Below are 24,077 nucleotides of genomic sequence, written 5' to 3' on the forward strand. Positions count from 1 at the left end.
GTTCCACAAAATGGGAACAGATGTGGGTTCAACTTCCTTGACTCCTAATCTTACTTTAGTTAACAGCTGGACTAAGTTCAACTTAACCAATTTTACAAAATATTTCAAAAGCCAAATTAAAGCAACACTTAGCAGCAAAACTCTTACCAAGTCGTGATTCTTAGCATTCTGTTCTCTTTCAGATTCTAACATAACATGAAGACTTTTAGCTCTCTCATCCAGAAATTCTTTAGCTTTTTCAAGAAGCTTTATTTTATCCTGGGAAAAAAGGTGTCAAGATTACTCACTCATTACATTTACTTTTGAGTTTAGAATGTAATTCCCCCCAAAGAAGGGATTTTTACCTTATATTTAGTTGCTTCATCAGAAAGAATCATATTTTGTTTCATGGTTTCTTGGATCTGTTTCTCTGATTCCTTTATCTATGTAAATAAAGCATTCAGAATTAAGATACACAAATTATAGTGCTACTATACAAGTTACTTCCAGACAAGTGACCCTTTCCAGAAGAAAGCAGTACTTAATACATATGGCTGCTTAGAATTTGGATGATTTGTAGGAAATAATGAAGTAAAAACTTTAAAATATGATTTTTAAATGAAAACAGGTAGAAATGATTCAAGCTAGAACCAAGGGAGAAAGAAACAAAAAAATAATTATACCTTCTCTTCATACTTTGAAAATTTCTGTATCAGTTCTTCATCTTCTTTCATGAAATTGATTATCTTTTGGGCAATTTGCTGTTCAGTGACTAAAAGGGGTAAATACACAAGATTATTACAATCACTAAATGAAATCCAATTACTCAATTTACTAAAAGCAAAGACATGTTATATGGTACTATGAGGAAATACTTCTTAGCATAACTATTATGCTTTTAAAAAGCAATCTATGCTTATTAGCAATTAGAGTATAAAATTATTAAAATTTAAGAAAAATATAAGAACAATGATATTTTGCTGGGCACGGTGGTGCACACCTGTAATCCCAGTGGCTCAGGAGGCTGAGCTAGAAGGATCCCAAGTTCAAAGCCAGCCTCAGCAAGAGCGAGACACTAAGCCACAAAGTGAGACTTGGTCTCTAAATATAGGGGGTTGGGGATGTGGCTCAGTAGAGTGCCCCAGAGTTCAATCCCAGGTACCCCTCCCATCCAAAATGATATTTCAATTTAAGATTATTTCACAGATGGGAAATACAGTAAAGTGTTGTAGCTTGATATTCCTCCCTTCTCAAAACACTTTCTTTTCAGAAAATGGAATCATTTAATTCTTTGCAAAGAAAAACAGAAATGAAAGCATACTGATTCACATTAACATTCTTTAAATTATCTACTCAATTACTTAATGCATGATTAAATCATTAGCATAGAAATACTCTTCAAATGTAATACATCTGCATTACATCAATATTCAAAGTTAATCTGCCCCAAATTAAAACTTATCATCTCCCTATCCACAATTTGTTCCTCCTCTTTATCTCCTATCTCAGAGTTGGAACCATCATCATCTATTCAGTTATCCATGCTAGCAACCTAGGAATAGTAAAATTTTCAGGAGGTAAAAAAGTAATAGCCATTAAAAGTCACTGTATCTACTTCTAACATACATAAAACACACATCAAACACCAATACAATACAAGTTTAAGAAACCTAAAAATTTACCTTGATATACTCTATCTTTTACCTAGAAGAGAGAAAAAAGATTAAATTTGATGTCAAACATCTGCTCAATAGAAACAGCATTCCTAAAACAACAGTCAGAATCATAACCAAGTGAGAATTTAATAACATTCTTGTTCAGAATAATAAATTTATAGGATTAAAAATAAATAAAGGTTAACAAGCATTTTAAATTTAATTGGTAGTGATATTTCATAAATAGGCTCTGACATAAAAACACTAAGATATGTACCTTATTTCACAGTAAAGATGTGTGTGTGTGTGTGTGTGTGTGTGTGTACTCAAAATCATTTCTTTGAGAATTCTAAATAACCAGGATAAAGTCTAGAAACAATGACTATTCAAAAGGAATCTGAGGAAACAATATTAAAGGCATAATCTTTGTACTAAGATATGCCACTTTCACTCACCAGAAAACATCTTAGAACTCCAATTTAAATTTGGCTATTGGCTGAATTTAGAAACTAAGAGGCTACATCATCTTATTTCTACAAACCACTAAATATATAGCAAGAAATCTGAAAGGGAAGACTACTAGAAGAAAATGCACAAGCAACAAGAGAAATGACAATTAACATATTCTGGAAAGGACAAAAACAATCATTTCCTAAAGACAGCAATAAACTGCCTGATAATAAAACCTAAGCAGAAATTTTTTTAAAAACATCACTAAATTTCTTTGTAACTTAGCATATACTTGTCCTTTCAAATGTTATAAATGGTGATGGGATACTCAGATGTGTCCATGGATCATCCATGGAGTCTTCGTAATAGGAAATTGCATTCAGAAAACTCCAACACAGAAAGAAATGGCATTTCTTTAATGTCATAGCCTTGCTAACCTTTTACTCAAAATGACAATAGAAGAAAATGGGAAGTAGCTTAAAAGTGGTCATCTAAGGAAGAGACTAAAGCTCCAAAGTCAAATGCTGAAACTGAGGAGCAACAGCTAGGAACCAGATCCCACATAACCTAGTGAAAAGAGAAACAGGTACTGTTTCTTTCTTGAAATGAAAGAAACAAGAGAGAAATATAAAGGGTTTTCATGTTTTTCCCTTCTCTTTATCCTTCTATTTCCTTTTTCCTTTTAGCTGAGAAAAAGTTCAATGAGATTGAACTGTGAAAATTCCTCACAGGAATCCAGGCAAACGATTCTTCTATTTAAGAAGGGAATGCTTTTTAAGAGATCTTACACTCAATTGTACAAGGAGAGGAAACTTATCTTAACAATGATATGTCTGATATAATTAAGAAATCAAAAAAAGAACACTCAGATTTGAAAAGATTTGTATCCAATGCTTTTGGCCTCTTTAACTGTTAGGCTTTTCATATGCAAAGTCCATTTACCTAAAATAATTTTCTTCCAATTATGTTAAATAACTATGAAACAGAATGACCTACAGTACAAACATATGTATGTATAAGCTTATATATATACACTTATACATATATGTACACACATACACAGAGATAGACTAATTCTGCTCAGAAAAAAAAGACTTAATGAACAAAACATTTAATGGATTTTTGGACAACACATAATCTATACTTCCAAATAAAAAGGTATTTTCTGAACATATGATCAAATCATAAAATCTGGGAAAAATATATATAAAAGACTGGAAAAATTATCTTATCTCCTTTTTCTCATATTACTGTATTTCTTTGTAGCATTTCCCCCTGTTTATATGTGTTTATATTAACATACAGTTCATCAACATTTAAATCTTAGTTTCTGCTTTTTTTTCCACTTCACATTTAATTGTGAGCATTTTCTGTACCTCAAAGCTTTGAAATAGATAAATCTGCCTACTATTCCATCAAGCGAACATACAATATCCCCTAAATGAATTATGTTGTGCTAAGTCTTCAATCTAATACACTGTTCCACTGAAAAACATTACCAAAATCTTCAAAGCATAGTTATTTCTTTAATATAGATTACTAGACATATATACTACATAAAAGGATATTTATCTAACCTATCCCATCTTTTATCCCACTTTTAAGACTTATGATACGTATGAAACTACTGATCAGGATGGCTGTAAGAATTACCAGTTCTACCAACTGCACCCACACTAAATTATTTTATAAGGTTAGTTTGACTTAAACCACTAATTTGTGTTTTAGCAACTGAAAAGGAAAAAAAGTGGGGGGGGCAGTGACTATATAAAATAATCCTTGTGCTTATGTGCTAAGGTATAAGTAAGTTAATTTACTCACAACAAGAACAGTTCTCCAAAAGAAAATGACAAAGGATACCAATCCAAAGAAAACAGTGAAAACTACAGGCTCCCATGGTAGTCCATAAAAATCAGGCCCAGGTTGATACTCATCAGGCAATGTAGTAAACAGCTGAAACAGACAAATTAGAAGAAATGGGAAACCTTAAATTTATAACAAAACAGTCACAAAGAATCATGGCAATTCTAAACCAACCTCCTCGTCAGAAATCCACCTCCTCAATATTTTCCAATAGTTTCTTCAAGAGAAAGGATACTGACAGTCTCATATTTTTTGTTCACTTGCAGTGTTTTCAAGTATAATGAATCTAAATACTTTTTTTAAAAATTTATTTATGTATCTTTAGTTTCAGGTGGACACATTATTTTGTTTTTATATGGTGCTAAGGATTGAACCCCTAACCCTAACCATCTAACCCTAACCCTAACCCTAACCCTGTGCCTCATGCATGCTAGGCAAGCGCTCTACCACTGAACCACAACCCCAGCCTGAATCTAAATACTTTAAATTGAGCATACTTTAAATTTTCCAGTTTGTAACAGGCCCTATATCATCACATTGTCTAACACCTGGCTAGAATCCCTCTGGATCATTCTTTTCTTTTAGATAACCTGGTTTTTATAATTTAAAAAAATTATTTAAGACAAAAACTTAAATATATGAAAGAACTAATTAATTTTATGGCAACAAATAAAAACAATGAAACAATAAAAAGATTTCAAGCCCCTTTGGGTATCATTTGATAAGCTAGAAGAATACCTTACTATTCTGAAAAGTGTTTAAATAAAGAAAAGGAATCAAATATTTATCTCCTGCCTTAACTATACAAACCAAATAACTGTGTAAAGAATAATCAATCATAGCCAGGCGCCGTGGCACACACTTGTAATCCCAGTAGCTAGGGAGGCTGAGGAGGGAGGATAGCAAGTTCAAAGTCAGCCTCAGCAAAAGGGAATTGCTTAGCAACTCAGTGAAACACTGTATATAAATAAAATACAAAATAGGGCTGGGGATATGGCTCACTAGCCAAATGCCCCTGAGTTTAATTCCCAATACCCCCCTCCAAAAAAAAAGAATAATCAAATTTTTATTTGTGTAGGCATCCCATCCTTTAAATGAAGAAAGAAAAATCCAGCAACTCAGACCATTGCTATTTTGCAACCTATAATATATTAGCAAATCTCACCAACGTCACTGTTGACTAGTAGTCAACATCAAAGGAGAGGATATGCATATGTCAATGCAATATTTCCTATTAAGTTTTCATAAGAAAAAGAATTGAACCTAAACCTGACTATGAATTTCCAAGAAATATAAAGCAACAGAGAGAAGCTGAGGTTGTTAGCTCTGCACTTGCCTAGAATGCATGGAGCCCGAGGTTCAATCCCAGCACCACCAAAAAAAAAAAAAAAAGGCAATAGAGAAAACAGGTTAAATTGTTGTACCAGGGGGATGTCATTTATTCACCAAAACTACAATATATCCTAGAAGTCCCACAAACATATTTTTTTCAATTATTGCAAAAAGTTACAACAAAAGGAGAAATCAATTAACTTATATGAGACTTGTTCTCCCACTGAAAGCAACCAGAAAGTTGAAATATATATATATATATATATATATATATATATTTTTTTTTGGTACCAGGGATTGAACTCAGGAGCACTTGATCACTGAGCCACATCCCCAGTCTCAGCCCCATTTTGTATTTTATTTAGAGACAGGGTCTCACTGAGTTACTTAGAACCTCACTTTTGCTAAGGCTGGCTTTGAACTCATGATTCTCTCTCAGCTTCCTGAGCCACTAGGATATTAAGGCATGTGCCACCATGCACAGTCAAAATATATTTTTAAAGAGCTATTTTTCAGATAGAAAGCCACAAGGGACATGCAACTGTCACCCCTAAGAGAAGGAGAACAAATAGGTGAGCATTCTACCTTGAGGCACCCTCTAGACCTCAGTTTGGGAAGGGGAACCCAAATGGGGCCTAACATTCTCACTGAGGAGAAAGAGACCAGAGTTCCAGGAGATTAAGCAGCCAAAAACATGTAGAGAAAACTACCAGAAAGATGGGAGCCACAAAGAAAGAGAGTTCCAGAAATCTGCATGGAGGTGGTCTTGAGTTTGGGGATACATTCTAAGCAGTACTGCGAGGGCCAAGAACAACTATAAGCTAACCAATCCCACAGTTGGCACTGAGCTGGGAGAAGTCTGGATTCCAGCTAGCCAGAGAGAGTTGACATACAAAAACAGTATGGTCAACAAGCTCATGAAGAAGTATTTGATCCAGGCATGATGGCACATGTCTGTAATCCCAGCAGCTCAGAAGGTTGAGGTAGGAGGATCCCAAGTTTGAGGCTGGCAACTTATCAAGAGCCTAAGCAAGTTAGTGAGACCCTATCTCAAAAAAAAAAGTTCACTCAATATCATTAATTATCAGGAAATAAACTCACAAAGACATACCCACTAGAATGGCCCAAGTGCTAGTGAAGATGAAGTCAAGTGGAAGTCTCCTAAATTGCTGGTGGAAGTATAAAATGATTGTGGTCATTTATTAGCATGGCTTGACAGTATCACATAAGATAAAGACATACATTAGACGTAGGAGGCAATTGCACTCCTAGATATGAGTCCACTTATAGGGGCATACATATGAAATAGTACTGTAGGAAAAATGAATCTATAGTTTAAAAAAAAGTTATCAGTGGTTGCCTGGAACAGGTGGTGAAGGAACTCACTGGGAAGGATCCCAAGGAAACCCCTTTTCTAGTGAAAAAACTGTTCTATATCTTGATTATGGTAGTTTTTACATAGGTATCTACATTTGTTAAAACTCAGAGTGTGATTGCTTTGGCAGCACATATACTAAAATTGGGACAATACAGAAAAAATTAGCATGGTCCCTGAGCAAGGATGACAACCACATTTGTGAAGTTTTGTGGAAACAACCCTTCAACAGATGAATGGATAAGAAACTGTGGTACATATACAAAAGGAAATGTTACTTATAGCATTAAAAGAGAAAAAAATTATGGCATCTGCGGGTGAATGGGAATATCAGGCTAAGGGAAGTAAGCCAATCCCAAAAACCAAAAACTGTATGTTCTCTCTGAAAGTGGATGCTGACCCATAATGGGGGTGAGGTGGGTGGCAAGGGGCATGGAAAGAATGGAGGAACTTTGATTGGGCAAAGGGGAGGTAGTACAGGCGAGAGGGCATAGGGATAGGAAAGATGGTGGAATGAGATGAACTTCATTACCCGAGGTACATGTAGGACTACTACATGTGTTGTGTACAACTAGGAAAAGTTTTGTTCCATTTATGTACAATGAATCGAAATGCATTCTGCTATCATGTATAACCAATTAGAACAAATTAAAAAAAACTCACTGATATTGGCTATCAAGGAATTACTGTTAAGTTGGGTGATGGCCCGTGGGTTCATTATACTATTCTCTATGCTTTTCTTTAAAGCTTTTCTAATTACATTTATTTTTTAATTAGTACATAGAAATAAACATTATAATTATTGAAGTAGGTAACATGACATTTTGATGCATGTATACACTATGTAAAGTTTAAATCAGGTTAAATATATCTACCTCCTCAAACATCATTTATGGTAAAACTTTCACAATCTTTTCTTCTAGTATTCTGAAATGTACAGTATGTTATGGTTACCTATAGTCCCCTACTATTCTCTCTGCTCTTATTTGAAAGTTTCCATGATAAAAATACTAAAAATAATTTTTAAATTAAGATATAACTTCAAATATTTAAAGGATTTCTAAGTAGAAAAGAATTCAATTTTATAGAGGAAATCATGTGGAGGAAAATTTGGAGTCAATACAAGGATGAACTAGACAACAGAAGAACATATAGCCTTGTAAGAGAGTGACTCATGCTAGGAAATACTGGTGTAGAGGCCTCATAACTACTCGTCAGGGCCACAGTAAAGAAAATTACACCAATGAGTGAGAAACTAGACTAACAGCCTTCCAAGGTTTCTTCTAACACTAAGATTCTACTAAGATTCCATTGATCAATGAATCTGATTGGTGCACATCTCCCAAACACATCAGAGCCTATTACTCTCCAGTCCTATCAGATATCATACTACTTGTTTAAGATTTTACATTGACTTGTTCATAATTTTTGCATATATTTGTTAAGTCCTTTTCTTAAGACTTTCAAAAATCACAATCATGCCTTACACCTGTTAGACTCTTTTAGTCCTCGCACAATGTCCTGTACATACTGGGACATCAAAATGCCTTTTTGAAGGCTCCTTTCAAATCAGTCTCATAACATTGTGCCTCTTCTTTGCCACTCACGTCAATGTCTTACCTATCACTGCAAAATCACTGAGCATACCTGCACCACATTCGTGTACCCCGACCTAGACCTAGAGGAGGGCTCTGTGCATACCTAAAAATATGAATAAAGAAATCCTTCCCATATCGTGAGGCTGTAAACTTTCCAAGTGATGTTGATTCATTCTGATAATCAAATTATGACTGTGGAAGACTGGGCTTTAATCACTGGAAATATCATTATTCTAACTGCCTGGCTTGTACATACTCCTTACCCAGGTGGCTGCCACCACCATGAACAAACATGGAGCCAACTGAAAAATGATTCATTTCTCCCCATCACATCTTTTCCACCCTGGTGGTCTCTCCTCCCCAGGTATTCATTGTCTTTATACCACCTCTGACTGCCTACATGAGAATTAGGGGGTGCGTGGGGGTAAAACCCTACAAAATGCCAGACACCTCACCAGACACTTTACCTTGTCAAATCATTTAATTCTTATGATTGGAGTAAGCATTATCTACATTTTTCAGATGGGGAATCTGATATTCAAAAGCTTAGTTATTTGCCCAAACTTCTAAATGATAACCTTGGGATTTGAAACCAGATCTACCTGGCTACAAAATCTATACATTTTACAAGGAAAACAACAACATCACTTTTCTTACACAAGTCTTGAAATAACACAACCTACAGGGAACAACTTCAGTTGAGAAGGATTACTGTCACAATGGCCCTAGGACCATCTTATCCTCCAAGCTCTAAAAGCTTTCTCATTCCCATAATTAAACTCTAAAAGTCCAACATCAACAAATACCATGAGGGGGAGGTAAGTCCTAAAATGCTTAGATAAGCTTCTAGACAGATTAAATGTCTTGTTTGGATCATGATTTTCTTTAGAAAGGTCAGCCTTAAGTGACTCTAAGAAACAGATCTAACCTAATTCCTTTCATTCTTAAAACTTTCTAAGGATCCCCACTATTAATGGTCTAATGCTACTTTGGCTCATGACTTCCTTTAAGATTTGCTGGCCTCTCCAACAGACCATCCCCCTCCAACTTCACACTTTATACAACACCAACTATTCACATTCTCCTGGCCTCCCCAAATATCCTTTTCTTCATGTTTCCATTTCTCTGAACACATTTCTTCTGACTGCCAGCTTTCCCCACCATCCTCCACCCCAGCCTGTCTAATCAACAACAAACCACATGTCACACTCCTGTTTGCCCTTTGCCTGTGCTTCAAACACATCTCAACTACTTTCTGACCTTATTGATCACCCTTCCAACCATAATAAATGCATTTATGGACAATAATGTTCTACCATCAAATAAATACCTCTCTTTCTGCCATTATCTTACTGGGTTTCAAGAACGAAAGGTTCTGAGGTTTTACAGGTGTACAAATGTCCAGCCTTGCTAGACAGCAAATCTTCCTCATATGCTAAACTAAGTAGCCATTAAGTCACACCCCTATGGCTTTTGTTTTAGGAGCTATCTACTCAAAGGGTCAGGAATCATTTTCATAAAGACATTTTAAGTTCTTCACTTCATGACCAGAAGCCACTTAAAAACTAATAAATAATCAACATTCTAATTGAAGAAACTATGTCAAACTTACCATCTTAGTGAAATAAAGCAAGTATGAATATAACAAGGAAAGCATGTTGTCCAAAAGGGTGGCATCTGGTGGCTCTTCCACCTTTATCTCCTTTAGTTTTTCTTCTGTATCAGCATCATCAACAGGAGTACCTTCTGTTATAAGTAGCTCTAAAATTGAAAGGGGAAATGGCTATTTTATTTTATGCTATAGAATAAGAATTGTCTCTCTTCAGTTTCAATATTCATCGAGTGTTTCACTAAATATATGAGTCACAGTGCCTGGAATATGTGGCTCTCCTAAAGACAATTAACACAGAGAAAAAAACTTCAAAATCCTAATTAGAGCTGTCAGACCCTTCAATTATAAAATGAACAATCTCCAGTCTACTCTCCACTACTTCCATGGCCATACAACTGCTACCAGAACAATATTTACTAAAGGAAAATTTTTAAAACCAGAGATATATAGACAGGGTCACATTCAACAAACATGAATTTAGTGCTGGTGAAACTTTGTGTTAAAAATTTTAGGAAAGCTGAAAGAGAGGGAGTCTTGGTTTGCAGATTTACAGGTGGAATGAGCCAAGGCTTAACACAGCATCTGGCACCTGGCAGAGATACTCAACAACTATTTATTGAGTGGACAGATGACAGCTATTTAAAAAGAACACAGTAATACCAAGAGAGACTAAAGAGAATTGGGTACAGACCTGCATTGAGGCTCTGTGAATGAGGTAAAATTCCAGTTAGACTTGAGAGCTTGTAGGGGTGGAATTTCAGTATGAGTTACATGAGCCTGGAGTATGTTTGATTAAACAGCTAGGAGTCCAACATGCAGTTATTAAGAAGTTGGACCAGTTGGGCTGGGGATGTGGCTCAAGCGGTAATGCGCTCGTCTGGCCGTGCGGCCAGGGTTCGATCCTCAGCACCACATACAAAAAAAAAAAAAAAAGATGTTGTGTCCGCCGATTCCATTCACCACTATTTTTTTAAGCTTTTGCCTACTTTAAAAATTTTTTTTTTAGTTTTTGATGGACTTTTATTTATTTGTATGCAGTGCTGAGAATCAAACCCAGTGCCTCACATGTTAGACAAGCACTCTACTACTGAGCTACAACCCCAGGCCCTCCATTCACTATTGGTCTATGAATTTGACTGCTGGTGAAGTCTGCCCATTGGCTCAGCATCTCAGCACCTGAGACATATTAAATGACATTTGGGAAGATTTTACCTATAAAGGTGATTGACATCATTTTGTGGTGGAACCTAAAAGGCCAGGGAAATAATTCATGCTTAATTTTGTAAGCCAAGTTTTCCCTAATCTTGAAAGTTTTGGAGCATGAAAATAACAAATCTTAATGATGCATTATTCATTTTCAGAACCTTATGGAGTTAAACACAGTTCATAAGTCAGTAGTGTTCATATATGGATGAAATGTCTTCTGGAAAATGGGAGAACTGATATGTTATTCCTTCTCAAATTAACTGAATCCCCCCCTGCTATGAGTTCTCCTACACTCTGTGTGCAGATGTGGGGGGTCAGGATCAGTGCTGCTAAGCCCTGCACTGGTGCAGGATAATGCTATAGCTATGCTTACAGACCAGAACCTTTAAAAATACAAAATACAGTAATTATGGCTTCATAGCACCATACTGGATGGATAAAATAAAACAATTAGTCATCATCTAATTTACTGATAAAATGAGAGTGAGCAACACAAAAGTAGAATGCTGTTGATGCCATTATTGGGGATTTTTTTGAAAAATTGTTTCTCACCTCCCACTGGATACTGTGTACTATGATGAAGTATTCATAAGTGTCAGTCTAAAATGGATTGCAGTTCTGTACTGTTTCCTGTAAGTATATAGTATAAAGATCTGGACCATTGACTGCATTTGAAAAAGTTTAATTACCATGTCAAGGAAGCAAGTCAAAACAGGACTTGAGGTATATTACATTCCATTTAGAAGAAAAGGGAAAAAACACAGAATTTATGAGACTATGAACAGTGATTCTCAAGCTAACTTGTACCAGGCCAGACTTTACTGGAAGGCCTGCTAAACACAGATTGTGGGTCCCACCCCCAGAGTTTCTGGTGCTGTTGGTCTGGTGGAAAATTACAGTTTTAGAGCATAAGGCCTTTGAAGAATAATATTTTAGTTGTAAATGGTTTACACAAGCTAGTCATAGCTAAACATTTGCTTTTAGGTGAGTTACAGTCTCTGGCCTATTTTTGATTTCTAGTCATCTTTATTCTTTATTTTCTCTCACTTAAGAGATTTTTTTTTTGAACTCACATGTACCTATATCACTCTCTGCTCTATTTTGTACCTTTGGCAACAAATATCCTTGAAAGCCTTCATTATGATAATGCCTCTACTTTGTAGAGAAAAATTGGCAAGCTTTACCTGGGTCTACTTTCTCAGTATTTGGGATCTGAGACACTTCTAAGACACCCATGTCCTCAGTCACAGGTTGACTCAAGAGGCTGGGCTCTTCAGGATGGTTCATATTTAAATGATGACTCAGGAGGCGAGGCTCTTCATGAAGATTTCTATTAAGATTATTTGTGTTCTCTTTAGGAAAATCATCTTCATGGGGTGGCTGCATCTCTACAGGGGAGAAGAATGCATTGAGCCAGCTGGATGACAGTGTCTACCCCCACTTAAGCCCAATGATCAGCACTCCCCCTCAGCACACAGCTCCAGAAACCTCAACACTGCCCTCCATGTCCTGGCATGCGCCCATGAGAACAACTGGGCAAGGATACGGGAGGGTTAATTGTTTTCATCCCATTTAAAGGATGACTAAACTATACAGTCAAATTTATAAAGAAGCCTTTAATCCAAAGTATTTTATAAACAAATACATTTATGATAGAGGCTTCAATAACTTACCTTCCCTTGGCAAACCAACATACACCCACATGAATAAATGTGCAGAAGAGAATTCTGGTCCAGAACAAAAATGTGAAATGTCTATTCTGCTCAGAAATAACAGGAACTCTTTCATCTACAAGTGTGCTGGTCTCACCGAGCCAGTATAGAGAAGGGAATTCCGTAAGTCTAGCTTGCTAATGTGCCTTTCAAATATGTTCAAAGTAACCTAGGAGCCAAATGGTGAACCTATCTCCTTCCTGAGCTCAGGACATAGACCAATAGGATCCAGAGCAAAGATTATCTCTTTACAGCTTCATATTCTACCCTGAACATTCACTTGTACTTTGCATTCTTATCCAAAATATATCTGCTTTGATTAAATGTACAACTGTTTTCTTCCCCAAATTATCAGGTAAAAATAGCATTCTTGGGAAGTAAATTTTTCCAATGGCTTTATGTCCTTCTGAAATTCTTATCATATACTCTCAGTTGAAATATTTCATTTTGAAAAACAATAGATAGAGATGATCAAATATGAAACCAGGAAACAGAAAGCTTTCATCAGGATATTGGCTCATTGTCAGTTTGACGAATATTTAATTGAAAGGCTTCTATGTGTCAAGCACTACATTATAAGGCTTGTCATCCTGGTTCCATCCTTGATTAATATGCATGCAAGGACCTTAGAACCCAGTGGAGTAAAACCAGAATAAGTGACCTCTCCCCCAAGAGACTGGAAATAGCATGGTATCCACAAAAAATAAATGCTGGGGAGGGGAATTCAGGCAAGCTATCCATTAAAAGTTATTCTAGGGCTAGGGTTGAGTGACAGAGCACTTGCCTAGTGCAGGTGAGGCACTGGGTTCGATCCTCAGCACCACATAAAAAGAGATTAAATTCTAAAAAAAAAAAGTTACGCTAGTCACTCCACACCCACATGATCTAGTACAGATATTTTATGATTAAGAAATTATGTTTAATAAAGCCCTTTTATAATTTTAACATAAAATCTGTACTGTTAACAGGTCTACTTTTGTGCATTAGTTTCTCATTTATATCTTTCTCTTTAGCTTTTTATAAAATTTCTCTTTGAACATGCTAACCAATCCCAACTGTCCTAAAGGAAAAAAAGAATAAGCAATGTCCTTTCATGCTCTAGTCCCAAAGAATGAATAAAGGAACATATGGGGCTCCTGAGTCAGCCTTCTTTCTCCTTTAGGCACATGGAAACTGAACAGAACTTTACAATAATACACAAAAACACCTGGATGGAACAACTCCTTTTCTCCGGCTCAAGCCGCAGGCAGTTATTTACCTTCAGCTTTAGCCCAGATTTCCTCTAGAGGAGGCGCTGTTATCAATGAAGCAGTCTCCTCCACTGTGGAGTGCTTGTACCTCACAAAATAGATCAAGTATTGGATATCATCCAGCACGGCAGCCTCTTCAAATATGTTACTTTCCTTTATTCCTATGTCTCTAATATCATTCACATGATTATCAAGCATTTGCTCTGCTACGCTCAAAATGTGTGACTCAGAGGCACGGAAGACCTTATCTAGAACTTTTTCCACATTATAGGGCAGGCTCTCCTGCTGTGCCGACTTCAGCTTTAATGACATTTCCTGCAACATGGCTTCCAGTTCTTGGCCATCAAAGTACTTCAGGAAGCGTTGCAAGGACTTTTGTTCTGTAAAGAAGCTGCAGATTATGGGCAAGTCTTCCTCCTGATCGCTAAGCTCTGGCTTTAGGGCTATATGTGGACTCTGTGGAAGTATATCATCTTCAAGGTCTGCAGAAGCAGGACCCTGGCTTTCTGTGTCTGTGATATGCCCTATGTCCTCAAGGTCCTCTTTTGAGATTTCTTTTCCAGTAGCCTTTTCTGTAGACCCTGAAATGTTCAGATGTTCCTTAGGGTTGTCTTTTTCAAGATCGTCAGAATCTTTATCCTGAAATACTTCACTTATCCCTGAAGTCTGAGTGTTTTCCTCATCACTTCCGTCAAAGAGTCCCTGGGCTTCCTCATCTGCCAGAGGACTTTCCTCCTTTCCCATTTCCATATCACCTCGTTCCTTGTCCATCATGTCTACCCTTTTGGCTGTGGTTTCACTTTTCTTAAAAATCTCCCAAATTATACTCGTTTCTTGTTTGTTTTCTTTGGTTTCTAGATCAAGATTGATAGTCTCTAAAATTGCTTTCTCAAGAACGTGCTGGTTAACATTCTGAATCCCAGAATGTTTTTCTTTTGACTGTTTTGCACTTACAGCATTTTCATCCTCCAGTAGCTCTTCAGGGGGATAATAATCCTCCTCTACTGCTGCTGGCCTTTTGGTATGGAGACTCGGTACTTCTACCTCGTCAGTTTGCTCTGTTTTTTTAATTTCCTGTGTCCCCTGTGTTGCCTTATGCTGAATCAATTCTTCAGCCGAGGACTGCTCTTTACCCTCGTCCTTGGAAAGCCCTATCTTCTCATTTACATGACTAACTGTAACAATCACATCTCTTTCTTGTTGCCAAGAAAGATTTTTTCCGGGACTGGGGACCTCTTCTTCCGGTTCTCTTAACAAACCAATTCCATCTGGAGAGGAGAATCCAGATTGATTTTCAGTTTTCAGAACTAGTCCCTCTTTAATTTCCTGAGGTTTTTGCTCCACTGAGTCTATGTGCAGGGTTGGTGTACTTACTGAACCTGGCTCCTCCATTCCATCTTTGGATGCATCATTTTGATTATCTCCCAGGAATGTTGCAATACCCAAGGATTCTGGTGGTTTACTCTGTTCTTGGGTCATCAGACTCCCTACAGCTTTATGTAGAGATTTATTCTCTAAGCTATCTTCCAAAATCTTCTCTCCAGGTGAAGAGAGTTCTTCATTCACTTCTTTTGAGATATGGATAACTGCTTCTTTTAGGTCATTCTTGTTGTTTTCAAAGGCTGATTTTAATGTGTCCTTGCCCTTTTCAACAGCTGGCAATGAGCTGAGCTTATTGCTTTGGGGAGAAGTATATGCAATCATCCCTTCTATCTTCTCATCCTCTAATTCTGAAACATCTTGCATCAGGTGCTTCTTAGGCTCCTGAACATCTGTCTCTTTTCCTTTAATATGAAGTTCGATGTCCACTTTTGGCTCTTCATCATTATCTGTCTTAGAGGTTTCCACAAAAAGACCATATTTTGCACTTTCAGGATAAATATAATCTGTTGCTGCTTGTGGTTTCTTCTGTTTTCTGTCTGGAACTAAAGCTTCCTCATCTTCTTTTTCTTCTTCTGAATAAGAATTCCGCAAATCCATCATATCTGTTTTCTCATCACCACCTGTGCCAATATATAAAGTATCCTCCAAGGTTGTCAGTATATTTTTATCATCCTTGATGCCTGGGGGCAGAGTTACCTCAACCTTATCTTCTTCATTTGAATTTTGCTCTTCACGTATTGAATATTTCTCCACTCCAAACTCCACTGAGAATTTCATGCCTTCTTCACTTATAAAGGTTAGTAATGGGAGCTCCCCAAAGCTTTCCTCATTCTCCTCTTCTTCCTTATCAAATGCATAATAATCAGCATCCAATTCCTCATCATCAAAATCTTCGTCTAATGAAGTCACCAGTCTGGTCGTCTCATAATCAGACACAAGTGCATCAGCAGTATAGCCAAATTTGGTTTTCAAGTCTAATGTCATTTCTTTTTTCAAAAGTGTATAAGCATTAGTCTTCTGTTCGTTTGAGACCTGAGAACTGTTGCTGGTTTTGTTGTTTTCACTTTCTTGCACTTTCAATTCATCTTGTAGTATTTCTTCAAAGGGTTCAAATGAAGTTTGTTCACCTTGAGCATTATCTGTTTGACTATCTGCATGAGGATGGTTCTTCTGAGCCAGAAATTGTTCCTCAAGATCCATAGTGTTTTCTGAGAATGCACTTTCAATTTGCTCTGAGTTTGCTACTACTGGTTTAGGTTCAGGTTCAACATCCTGGGAGACTTCAGGAAATTGTTCCACTTTTTCTATAGCTTTCTCAGAATCTTCATCTGCAGAATCATACAATTCCAAAAATCCTAGAAGTTCTTCTACACTATAATTATCAAAATCATGTCTTCCACCATCAAAACAGACAAAATCTGTCTCCTGTAAGGAAAAGGAAAACATTAGTGTGTCAATAACAAAGTGTCACAAAAGCAAACTCATCCATGCTCCCAAATTCAGGATTGGTTCTAAAGAATCTTTGGGGTCAACCAGATTACCCTCCTCCAACCCCCATTGGCTAACTCCTTCTATGGCTGAGTAAATCTGTCTTTTTCTAGACTACAGTGTTAGAAAGTCTATTCTTTCTTTCTTTCTTTTTTTAACATGGGTCATATTCTTTAAAAAGCATAATGAGTAAAAATGGTGACAATTTGGTCTCCAACAGCCTGACTCTTGGGTCTCTCTCAATTTGCTCTGAGCATAAGTAGGGAAAGGCAAGGCATCACTTGTAGGATCCTCCAGCTCTAAAATCTACACCTATGTTTCAGGAATTTAATTCTTAATCATTTGCTCAGGAGAAGCTGGAAGATCCTGCAGCATTGAGAAAGATGAATCAGTTTTAAAGTATCTTACTGAGATACAAGTACATTTGATGGAATAAAGAATGATATTAAGGAGGCTCCTCACATTATTATTACCACAAGAACAAACTGAAAACAAGATTCAACAAGTTATACACCTTCCTCTTCATCAGGGTTTCACAGTCACTAAGACCTCTCTCAGGACTATCTATATATTTATTTAGTCTTCCTTCTTGCCACTAGTAAGCAAATTGACATATAAATGGAGCCATAGTATGAATGGAATTTTTTTAAAAAATTTCCATCTCGTAATTAAATCTTCATAATATTCTGTGGGGGTTCTGGGGGTGGGGGAGGCAGTTCAATGTAGTAGGGATGAGTGATTTCCTCTCCCCATCACATGCATTTCTAAGCCATGAGGGATGCATGTAATGGAAAACATAATGAAAAGACAGAGTTCAAAACAAATGAGTTCTCTGTAATCAGTGAACTGCTGTCACAGCTTAAATCCCAAGAACTAACTCTCTTTACCAACAATGAAGTCCAACAAGCAACAGAAGTGATTTTATGGCCCCTGAGATTATGAAGAAATTTTAGGAACAGCAACAACAAACAGGATGACTTTATCCATTCACCCCATCTAATCTAAGAACTATCCTAGCCTAGCAGCTTGCATATTCTACAGCCACTACAAAGAGCTGCCCAAAGATATTTCAATGTTGGTGGGCATCAATTACTACACAATTTAAAACTCTAGAAAATAATCAGCTGAAGTGAGAATTCTAGAACACGAAATCCTTTCAGTCACAAAATCAATTTAAGTCAGAGCACAATACAGGAATGCTGTATAAAGGAAGCAGTTGGGGCCTTAAAAGATCTGAGACTGAACATCACCTGAAATGCTCAGGTCCCCTTTTCCAAATCTATAACATGACTATGATCCCATATATGACTAAGAGTAAGAAAACCTTTGTAAGTACGTATTTCTAGCCTAGTATAAAAGTTAGAGTTTATTAATTTAACCTAAATATACTTAAAATGTCTAATAACTATCCAATGAGTAGTTTTCACGTTTGGAATACCTCCTTTTGCCTGTAAAATGAAATTATTTACCTCTTAAATTTAATAGCCAAGTACAAATATATTACATTATTTATTTTTCACATATAAAACAGAAGAGAAAAGCCCTATAGTTGAGTAAACAGCCTTCTATAAGAATATCTGTTTCAATATATTAGAAAACTCTCAGATTATAATATAATCACCCTTGAATGCCTTTCAAACTTTTTTTTATAGGTAGTCTGATTTCAAATGAAAATCTGATACACAAATGTTATAAACACATTATAAAACTTTCAGAAGGAGTTAAATGAATATAATGGGTGGATTTATAAGCCAGTTTACAATTGAGAACAAAAAAGAAATCCATAACTTACAACTGTTGAAATTTGTAGCTCTTCTTTAGTATATTCACGAACTACCTTGATGATATCTTTCGGAAAATATCGAAAAATATGGCCAACCTATAGTGCAAAGGAGACAAATATAAAATAAATTCTGTACAAGGAATATAAATAAGAGATTCTCAGAAGTGGTAGGAAATATACACATAATAGATAGGTATATGGTATAACCAAGAAAGAAAGTTGCTATAACAATTACACTGAGATTATTATTCCAAATAAAAATTAAGTACAGAACTGTTAAAACAACATTTCCAACCACTGAAGTTTTCTTTTTTACATTTAGCTTAATTCTCAACACAGAGCATATAAAGTTAAGACTTCTGAAGTAAATAAAAGATCTGCATAGGAGATTATTGTATATTATATGGTTAAAACTATATAAATCAAAGCTGGTTATAAATGCAATTCCAAATAACCTCTAGCAAGAATTTACCTGTACATTTTGTAGCATTGCTCATAAACCAATATTTATGTCTTTCTTAACCAATACACAACAGTCATGAAAATTAATAAGTAAAAACAATACAAAATCTCTAAAATGTATTACCACTATAGCAAATGTCTTGATAGTATATGCTTTCCTAGCTTTTTCCAAATATACTTTTACAAGTACTTGGGGAGAAAATAATATTCAATATAATGCATACTAAACCACATATCAAGCTTCAGTTTCACCCAAAATAAATCCTCTGCAGAAAAGAACCCCATTTATTTTCAGCACCAACAGCTAAATTATATGAAGTTACATAAAGTGTACAAAAGGTATATAAAGTTCCCCTTGAGAAAGACACTCTTATTACTAACTACTGACTAAAAGGAACAGAAGATTCTTGCCAATAATTAAAGGAAACTGATAGGCAAATCAAACGCCCAAAAAAGAAAATTAAAAAAAGGCATCTTATCACTAACTCTAAAATATCCCCATTCATGAATGTTCTTGTTATATCTAGAAACCATCTGAGAGCCAGTATTAGTGGTAGAATACTGCCATGAAGATTAGATAAGACAAGACGGAGCAATTAAAAGCTTCATCACTGGCAGATAAAGTCTGAGACTCTAGAAAATCAACAACATTGCAGAATGAAAACTAAAAACTCAAAAGGAGAATCATTTTGAAAACTAAAGAGTTTTTAATTTCCTAAGTATAACATTCATGACATGAGAGGCGAGTCTGAGGGGAAATACACTTTTCCCTTCTGATGAAAATTCTATTAAGGTTAAATTTGAAAAAGGAAAAAAAAACAGAGATGTATGGAGAAAGGAAACACATTTATCTCTTCTTAATCTGTGTCAATTGAGACCATAGATTATATAAAGCTCCATAATTACACACTGGGTGGTATCCCATTTCTTGTGATATGAAAAAAAAAATGATGCAGAATCATGGAGGCTCATGACTGGAAATAATTTTTATACCTAATTTTGCTTCCATACATCATCCCTGCCGAGGTGCTGCTGATTTGATTTGTGGTTGGGGAGCAAAGAACTGCCACAAGAGAACAAATTCTGCATAAGCTACTATCAGAACAAATGTACTTAAGTGCCACTGCCCTGAAAGGAAATATTCAAAAGGAAGATGGATTAGACAGGGGTCCTTTCCTAACGGAGTTTTTCACTTTATAGGGAGCTAAGATAAAACACAACCTGACTGAAGGCAAAGAAGACAAATGAATGCCACAGGAGCAATGCAAAGAAAGTGCCACCCAAACACTCATCAGTCGGCAAAGATCCTTTCTGGTCAGGTGCTGAAAGCAGGGCTCCTCAGGAAGACAGGATGAGTGCTGCCACCCAGAATGGCAAGAGTCCTAGGGATGAACATAGTTAACAGGCTACAATGTGACAGGAGAAAATGTAAATCAAGCCCATTTATCCAAAATTTCAAAGAAGGGGAGGAAAGACGACTACTGTATGAAAAATGCCACTTAGGTACATGGAAAAACAGTTCCAAGTTTAAAGATTACGAATGCTATTTGGTATACTTGAAAGAAACAATAGATGGTTCTTTATATGGAGTACTGCAACTGGGACTCTGTCTAAATATAAAGTTTGTACCTAAAGGCACCAAGTTTCAAGATCATTCCCTAAGAATCAGAAATGGCAACAAAATGAAACTAGTTTTCCCATAGGGATTACTCTTATTTTCTGCTGTGTGGTATTTTATTTAGGGTGAGAACTTTCAGGGATGCAACCCGGAATGTCTTTAAACTGGAACATTCCTACAGTCATCAAAGACCCTTGCTACTATTTTAAGTAAACAATCCACATATCACATTTAAATGAAAAGGACAATACTCATAAGTCTCTCAATGAGGTCACTCCTAGTGAATCTCCCCATTTAAAATATCAAAGCATGATATAAACAATGTCATGTCTTTCATCAGAAGATCCATACAACTGGCTAGAAGTAGTACCCCTGGGGGAACCTTCAGGCATAGATTATAGGAAAAGCAGGAAATGGATGACCCAGAAGTTGCAAAAAAGAAAAAAAAGCACATAATGAACATAATATTCTGCTTTTTTAGAGTAAAAACAGCACAAATGATTAGGTAAAATACACAAAAAATCAACTTTAAATATGCATGCCTGAGTTACTATCTCAGACTTAATTTACAGGATTAACTCTAATGTCCTTGAATCCTTCCTTTTTGAAGCAACAAAGCTAAGAATTGTCAGGTTTTCACCATGACAACCTTTATGATGTGTAGAGCCTTCTGGAACTTGATGTGAGGGGTAGCAACCACAACCAGTTCAGTTCTGTTTCAGAAAGTCTACTGACTTTCTATGCTGTGCCAGGCCTAAGGCATGTTAGGAGCACAGGGCCTGGCAGAGAGGTTAGGTTAACTCTACAAAGACCCCAAGAAATCAGTCATTTAAATCTACACTGCTGAAAAACCCATCAAAAGTAAGAATATAACACCTGTCAAACTTTTACTTACACTTCTGGCCCAAAGTTCTGGTGATACCTCTGCCAGTTTATAGTAGACATATACAGGGTCACCTTTTTTAAAATTCACAAAACGACAATCTGGGCCTCTGAAATCTTCAAGAGCTTCACCTCGGTACATTAACACTGTATATGAACATTGAAAAAAGAAAAACAAACATTAGAATTTGATTTTTCACAATCCACATTGACCCATCAGGAAATATGAATCCCACTATGAACAAAAATCAAGTTTTTCCAGTACTCTCTGGAATCACTTTTAATTCACCTGCTCAAAGTATCTAAAATTCTTCGAGATTTTATTGCTATAAAATACAATATTCCCTGCAATTAGACAAGGGAAAAGGAAGCTTCTCTATTTTTCTCTGTGCTGAGAAATAAAAAGCAATGTGGCTACCACCAATCATGGCTGGTTTCAGTGAAACTCTTGGTTCTTGCAGGCCTCAATTTTTTTCTGATTCATAATCATAAAAAGCTTCATTTTGCAAATATGTAAATCGAAGTGTAGACACGGACAGGCTTAAGTATGGCTTCATGCAGAGGTAATAGGGAGGGAAGAGGGAAGAATATCCAGGAACCCCCAAGGGGTTAATTAACTTGAACTAACCGCTAAAAGACATTACCTTTAAGTGGCTGCAAGTGCTACCATGCAGCCATAAACACTGTCAATTTCATTTGCAGCAGAGTTGCTGTCTCTGTGTTCAGGATCTGGGTAAATTACCAGGAAATGTATTTTCTCTGAGCAAATATTGTTGACTATATCCAACATTAAGATTGTTTCAAAACATCCTCATTTGTATTTTTTTTTAATAAACAAAATCAAAAGTGGGTATCCTATCTGACAAGGAACAAGTTTAACCATGAGAAAAGGTCAGGCAATACCTTCATGCTTAAAATGCAGGACTAGAATCACAATTGATCTAGAAACTGGTAGAAGCAACATTTTTCTTTTGGTTGACCAAATACACAGTTTCTGATTTAAGATGAAATGGACAATAGATGTATGTAAAAAGCACAAAGAAGAAATGGAAATAACACTTTTTCTAAAGGCCAATTAGCAGTAAAATACACAAGAATGTGTGTTTTATAAAAATATATGTCTGAGGAACAAACAGATTTGGAGAGGGTAACTTGTTATTTTGAAGCTAAAATAGGACTATTTTCAAAACTGTCAGCATCCTAATTCATATATAATTAAGAGGCCAACTTGAAGGTGAGAGACACTTTAAGGTGGGGAATTCTCATCACAAGTGGAAATGGCAATGTTTCTCTTGTTCCCCCTTAGGTCATAGAGGATTTACAAATCAGTAATATATTAGGTGACAACATAATGCATACTACGGAGCACCTATTTAGTTATTTTTTTTTTTGGAGCACTTATTTGGAAGGCACACAAGGACACCTGACATACACACCTCACTACTTCCTACAACACAACACAGACCCACCTGTTGTGTTTGGTCACATCTGTTTGGACACAGGCCATTTCTCAAGTTATGTTACCCCACTGAACCTTACCAACACCATGTCTTAGTACCGAGGAAGCATCAGTGATGAGATTGTCCAGGTAGCCCACGTAGGATAGCGCTTGATAGCCAAGAATAGCAAACATTCTACCATGCTGGAAGCCTGATTTTGTTCACCCAAAACTGAAAGGAAATATCATGGCAGCTGCTTTGCTTTTCTGAGTGTTTATTTACTCCAGCCTTAGGGTTACCTCTAGGAACTGCTTAACATATATTGGAGACATCTTTTTTCTTTATTGGAGTGGAACAAACAATTCAAATTATAAAATTTGTTTTTGGTAACACCAATTTAGGCATAAAGAGCTCAATGGTAAACTTCTTGGCCTTTTTAGCATGAATATTTTAAAATATGTACTGCTTACAATTTATGGACAACACGGTCATCAAGTTACAAGGTTACTAGAAACCAAGCGGGAGGCCATAAGAAGTATTCTGGGCCAGTAAATATATAGAGGAAAGAGGTTCCAACAACACTAGCGACTGAGTCTAAAACTGAATTGGCTTATAAAAATCTTGGAGTATTTATTATTGTTATTGCAACAAACCTCTTCATCTGAATCTGAACGGCTACATCCTCACCGCCCACCTCCAATCCAGGACTGGGAAGCAATTCTGTCCGCTTCCTGTGCACAGAAAAGGCTGCAGTTCCCAGGTGGCCAGTGCAGATCCTTGGCCTCTTTCAAAAGCAAAAGATTACTGGCCCACCTGCTACCCTACCTCAAATATGAAGGGAGGCTTCTATGCACAGAAATGACAGGATTGAAGCAGAGTCGGGGCCGAGACCTCGGAACACAATGCGTGCCTGGACTCAGTGCTCTTCCCAAGCCTAAACTCTAGTCCCTGTTAAAAGGCAAAACCAGCCCAATCCCCAGTGCAGCAAAA

At 36.5% G+C, this 24,077-nt stretch overlaps 1 protein-coding gene and 1 non-coding gene across 2 annotated transcripts in view; one reads left to right on the top strand and one right to left on the bottom strand.

Annotated features, from left to right (window-relative positions):
• Positions 1–24,077, bottom strand: part of LOC143409880 (transport and Golgi organization protein 1 homolog) — a 40,030-nt gene that overhangs the window by 15,294 nt on the left and 659 nt on the right. Inside the window, exons 2-11 of the mRNA XM_076870447.2 lie at positions 21,662–21,795; positions 18,696–18,782; positions 14,041–16,840; positions 12,255–12,458; positions 9,865–10,013; positions 3,906–4,037; positions 1,662–1,683; positions 663–751; positions 345–422; positions 148–258 (exon numbers count right to left, since the gene is read on the bottom strand). Coding sequence (XP_076726562.1) covers positions 148–258; positions 345–422; positions 663–751; positions 1,662–1,683; positions 3,906–4,037; positions 9,865–10,013; positions 12,255–12,458; positions 14,041–16,840; positions 18,696–18,782; positions 21,662–21,795 — 3,806 coding nt within the window. The remainder of the gene's footprint in view (positions 1–147; positions 259–344; positions 423–662; positions 752–1,661; positions 1,684–3,905; positions 4,038–9,864; positions 10,014–12,254; positions 12,459–14,040; positions 16,841–18,695; positions 18,783–21,661; positions 21,796–24,077) is intronic.
• On the top strand, positions 6,769–6,875 carry LOC143411040 (U6 spliceosomal RNA). The gene has a single exon (XR_013092768.1). It is a non-coding gene; the product is annotated as a U6 spliceosomal RNA (small nuclear RNA).

Source organism: Callospermophilus lateralis, chromosome 11, assembly GCF_048772815.1.
Source record: "Callospermophilus lateralis isolate mCalLat2 chromosome 11, mCalLat2.hap1, whole genome shotgun sequence".
NCBI classification, from domain to species: Eukaryota; Metazoa; Chordata; class Mammalia; order Rodentia; family Sciuridae; genus Callospermophilus; species Callospermophilus lateralis.